Source organism: Arachis ipaensis, chromosome B05, assembly GCF_000816755.2.
Source record: "Arachis ipaensis cultivar K30076 chromosome B05, Araip1.1, whole genome shotgun sequence".
NCBI lineage: Eukaryota > Viridiplantae > Streptophyta > Magnoliopsida > Fabales > Fabaceae > Arachis > Arachis ipaensis.
In genome coordinates this window covers 31,731,962-31,736,822 of record NC_029789.2, presented here as the reverse complement: position 1 = coordinate 31,736,822, position 4,861 = coordinate 31,731,962, and the positions used below count along the sequence as shown (strand labels likewise).

Sequence of the window (4,861 nt, the reverse complement as noted above, 5' to 3'; positions counted from 1 at the left end):
TCGAATATACTAGAAAAATTAGGGGTCATGCCTTGTTGAATAAATAATAAATAATAAATAGAATAAAACAAAATAAAGCATACCTTATCGTCAATGTATGAACCCCAAAATCTAGCAATTGTTCTGTCATAAGCATCTCGAGGAAGAATAGAAGGACCATTGGACCAAACCTCGTTTGAACTATGAATACCCTTCGAATATACTAGAAAAATTAGGGGTCATGCCTTGTTGAATATAAAATAAATAATAAATAGAATAAAACAAAATAAAGCATACCTTATCGTCAATGTATGAACCCCAAAATCTAGCAATTGTTCTGTCATAAGCATCTCGAGGAAGAATAGAAGGACCATTGGACCAAACCTCGTCAATATATTGAACTATGACTAAGGATTCACATATGGGTTTGTCACCATGAATTAGAACTGGGATTTTCTTGTGCACGGGATTGGAACGAAGAAGAAAATCACTTTTGGAGTTCAAGTCCTCTTCAATGTTCTCATATTCCAATCCTTTGATGTTAAGTGCAATCTTCACCCTCGAGGCAAATGGACTGAACCATCCACCCAAAAGCTTCAAGTCACTACTTTTTGCTGCCATAAATATTATTGTTGAAAGGCGGCTATAAATTATTGAAACTCTGATATCTACTATATAGGTTACCACTTACACTAATCAAGCAAAGCACGAAGTGTATATTTATGGTAGACGCTTCTGTATGGAAACAAATTAATGAAAGAGATGAGACATTTGTGGTCCACACTTGTGACATGTATCTTTCTGTTTTTGGTGTCCGCTTGTGACATGTGAATAATAATGTTTTCCGAGAAATAATGTTTTGTACAATTTTTTTTAAGGATAAAAGCGAAAAATATAATTTAATTTAATTTAGGACACTCAGATAATATCGAGACAAATTCATTTTATTTATGTGATTTATGTTATTATTTTTGAAAAATACTGTTATTACTTTTAAAAAGTAAAAATCAAGTGGTATGTGAAGAAACTTCAACAGATATTAATATATAAAAGTCAAGTAAAAGCCAAGTTTATATATGTGAAATTAATTTAGTGGCTCAGTTTTTTCATTATGGATTTGGTACTGGTGTTGTCCAATGAAATGGATGCATAAAAAAAATGATTTTTTATTTAAATAAATTATTTGCTCTCCTATTTTACGTGAATTCCCTAAATGGTTTTCTTGAACGTGAATCCCCTAAACCATATATATATTATATAAATCGTCCTAGGCTGGTGTGTGTTAGTTAATATATAAAACATTGTACCCTGGGACGATTTATGCATGAATTGCATAGGTGAATAGAGCATAAATCGTCCCACCCTAGTGTGTTTTAGAAGTCACATATAAATCGTCCTAACCTAGTATGAGTTATGTGTTTTCACCTAAAACACCCTACCCTAGCACGATTTATGTGCATCTTTGTAACCCTCAACCCCCTAGCACGATTTACGTGCAAATCCCTAACCCCCACCAACCTAGCACGATTTATGTGCAAAACTAACCCCTACCAACCTAACACGATTTACGTGCATAAATACCCCTCAGCAGCCTAGAACGATTCATGTGTTAAGAGCCAAACCCTACTTACCTTCCACGAGTAAAGTCTCATTTGTGAGAGACTCCATTAGCGGCGAGGAGGGTAGTGGAGGGGAGGAGAGCAACGGGAAAAAATTCAAGGAAGGGTAGTGGGCGGCGGCAGTGGAGGATTGCTAAGGCGTCGGAGGAGGTGGCCTCCGGTGGACGGCATCGACGGCGGCTGAGGGCGGCTTCCGAAGGTTGTGTTGGCGGCGGTAGAAGGCTGATTTGCTGGCTTTGGGTGGCAGTGCAAGATGGCGAGGAACGACATGTACCGATTGAACGGCATCGCGCACGTGGCAGGTTTTATCGACGAAGAGGTTAGTAATTAATTTGGTTTACAACTGATATAGTCAATGTCGTTGATGTGTTTAGTTATAAGAATGTGATTCATTTGGAAAAAAAGTGGTTGTTGTGTTAGAAATTTGTGAAACGTTAAGGTTAACATGTTTAGGATAGGTTAGGGTCATGTTTGGTTTAGGAGTGAGGTTGATTTCTGATACATATTTTTGGTTGTTGTGGGATGTTGAGTTGTAACTGTGCTTGTTATTCTGTTATCAGCCAACCCGGTGTGTACGGACTATCCGCAGGCAACAAAAGATGATATTGCATGACCGTATTATGCCTTACTTAGATAGCGCCGGATTGCTGCATGTTGCTAGGCTGAATGATTATTGGTTTAAGCTGGATGAGCCACTAATTAGTGCCTTTGTTGAGCGATGGCGTCCAGAGACACACACTTTTCATATGCCATTTGGAGAGTGCACTGTCACTTTACAGGATGTGGCATATCAATTCGGCCTCCCTGTTGATGGATTTCCAGTTAGTGGTTGTCTCAGTGACTTTGAGCAGTTGATGGAAGGTGGTAAACCTGCGTGGCAGTGGTTTGAAGAGTTGTTCGGTGAACTTCCTCCTGAAGACTGTATTGATGAGTTCACCGTGTCATATGGCTGGTTCCAAAACAGGTTGAGAGTAATGCCGAATGATGCTACAGATTCTATGGTACAGGTCTATGCTCGTGGTTACATAATGATGTTGTTGTCCATGATGCTTTTTGGCGACAAGTCTGGGGCTAGAGTGCACTTACGCTGGCTCCCGTATGTTGCGGATCTCGACGGACTCGGAAAGTATAGCTGGGGTTCGGCCACGTTATCTTGGTTATATAGGTGTCTTTGCAGAGTTGCCAATCGGAATGTAAAAAACTTATATGTTCCTCCTGTATTTATAGGCTCTTCAAGCACATAAATCGTTTCATGTGATATCTGGTATTGTGTTTTTACACGTAAATCGTCCCATACTAACGTATCTTATCATATAACACATAATTCGTTTTAGGATATTGAGGGATAAAGATTTGCACATAAATCGTCTTAGGGGGTTGTGGGTTAGGGATTTGCACGTAAATCGTGCTAGGGGGTTGAGGGTTACAAAGATGCACATAAATCGTGCCAGGGTAGGGTGTTTTAGGTGAAAACACATAACTCATACTAGGTTAGGACGATTTATGTGTGACTTCTAAAACACACTAGGGTGGGACGATTTATGCTCTATTCACCTATGCAATTCATGCATAAATCGTCCCAGGGTACAATGTTTTATATATTAACTAACACACACCAGCCTAGGACGATTTATATAATATATGGTTTAGGGGATTCACATTCAAAAAAACCATTTAGGGGATTCACGTAAAATAGAAGAGCAAATAATTTATTTAAATAAAAAACCCTGAAAAAAACTTCCACTACTATGGTATTTGGTCAAAAGTAGGTTACGTTTTAGTTTTGTTTTCAATTTTTTTTTTGGTTGAGAAACATACACAAACGCAGGTTCCGTTTTGATCTTTCAAAGATTTTTATTTTTTTTTAAGCCCAATCGTAGCTTATATTTTGCTGTAGGTATTAAAATTTTTTTTTGAAGTAACAAAACACATCTTGCATTTTACTTTTGTGTGTCAGCTTTTTTTATAGAATAGCCAAAACGCAGATTGCGTTTTATAGGCTATCAACTTTTTTTTTGAAAAACTAAAAACACATGTTATGTTTTGTTTAAAAAATATATATATATATATATATTTTAACTAAGAGTCCGGCCTATAAATACAAAGCAAAATGCTCATTCAGCTTGCCTAACTCCACTTTTATTCATCATATTCTTCTTTCTTGCACATATGTTGTAGTTCTTAGTTTTTTTGGCAGTTAGCTGTGTCAAAAAAATCGGATTAGGTGAGGTTGAAGTTATGGAAAATATTACAAATTTGCGAGTATATTATAACGGTGAGGTTATACCAAACACACATAAAGGAGTGACTTTTGTTTGTAAATGTCCGTTGTCATTTGTTATTCCATGTACCATGAATTTTGTTGAGTTGCAAAATGGACTTTGTAATAACATTCAAAGCCACATTTTGAAAAGGGTGAGCAACCTTTTATATAGAAGTCCTGTGCAAGTATTTGGTGAGCTAATACAGTTTCAAATAATGCCCATCACTGACAATGCCAATATGCAACAGATGTTGTGTATTCATCAACAAACTCGATTTCACGTGCTGATGATAGAGCTGTACGTTGTGTTTGAACAGCAGTCAGGATTTGGCGCGGTCGACAAGGAGGTCAATGTTGATGAGCTCGGGGATACAGATTGTTGACGCAGAAAATGTGCACCCAGACGTATCGCTCAAGAGACTCCTGAGTATCACACGGCTCGGTGTCTCTGCACCGCTGGACCCAAGCAATATTAACCTTCCCCAACACGTGATCTTGCGGACCGGGCTTCCGACCAAAACACGCAATGCAGTTCTCCACCAAAAACTGGTGACTGCTGTCTGATCTACCCGTAATGGGCTCTCCATTAATCGGGAGACCAAGAATATAGCTCACATCTTCCAGCGTCACCCTCACTTCACCAACCGGAAAATAAAATGTGTGAGTCTCCGGCCTCCAGCGTTCCACCAAAACACTCAATAGTGTAGAATGGCCTCTCATTTTGCCTACTTGCGAAACGTATTAAAACCCAGTCAATACCAGTGCCGCTGCAGCTACCTCGTTAAAAGTATTTAGCGAATCCAATTTTCTGGATAACAAATTCCTGATAAACTGTAAAGAGAAAAATGATAATTATTAAATTCTAAATAATATCAGTTAATAATTTATTCAAAAAAATCAAGAACAATAATTAAACAGTATTATTATTATTATTATTATCTTAAAACATAATAATAAATTATAAAAAAATTATAAATATTTATTTATTATTTATTACTTG

General features: G+C 37.4%; 2 protein-coding genes across 3 annotated transcripts in view; one reads left to right on the top strand and one right to left on the bottom strand.

Annotated features, from left to right (window-relative positions):
* The window catches only part of LOC107643427 (glutathione S-transferase U17), a 3,894-nt gene extending 3,146 nt beyond the window's left edge, over positions 1-748 (bottom strand). The window contains exons 1-2 of one of the 2 annotated variants that reach the window (XM_016347072.2): positions 364-729; positions 84-170 (exon numbers count right to left, since the gene is read on the bottom strand). In XM_016347072.2, the coding sequence (XP_016202558.1) occupies positions 84-170; positions 364-600 (324 nt within the window). In that variant the 5' untranslated portion in view covers positions 601-729. Of the gene's footprint in view, positions 1-83; positions 171-276 lie in introns of both variants that reach the window. The other variant, XM_016347073.2, reaches the window with a different exon arrangement.
* LOC107640439 (protein MAIN-LIKE 1-like) lies at positions 1,867-2,856 on the top strand. The gene is made up of 3 exons (XM_016343961.1): positions 1,867-1,917; positions 2,159-2,724; positions 2,826-2,856. The coding sequence occupies exons 1-3, from the start codon at positions 1,867-1,869 to the stop codon at positions 2,854-2,856; spliced, it is 648 nt and encodes a 215-aa protein (XP_016199447.1).

Excerpts from the sequence above, each read along its gene's own strand:
- LOC107640439 (XM_016343961.1), top strand. The coding sequence starts at position 1,867 with ATGTACCGATTGAACGGCATCGCGCACGTGGCAGGTTTTATCGACGAA. Across the intron at positions 1,918-2,158 it reads CAGGTTTTATCGACGAAGAG|CCAACCCGGTGTGTACGGAC; the intron begins GTTAGTAATTAA and ends TTCTGTTATCAG. Across the intron at positions 2,725-2,825 it reads GATCTCGACGGACTCGGAAA|GCTCTTCAAGCACATAAATC; the intron begins GTATAGCTGGGG and ends CTGTATTTATAG.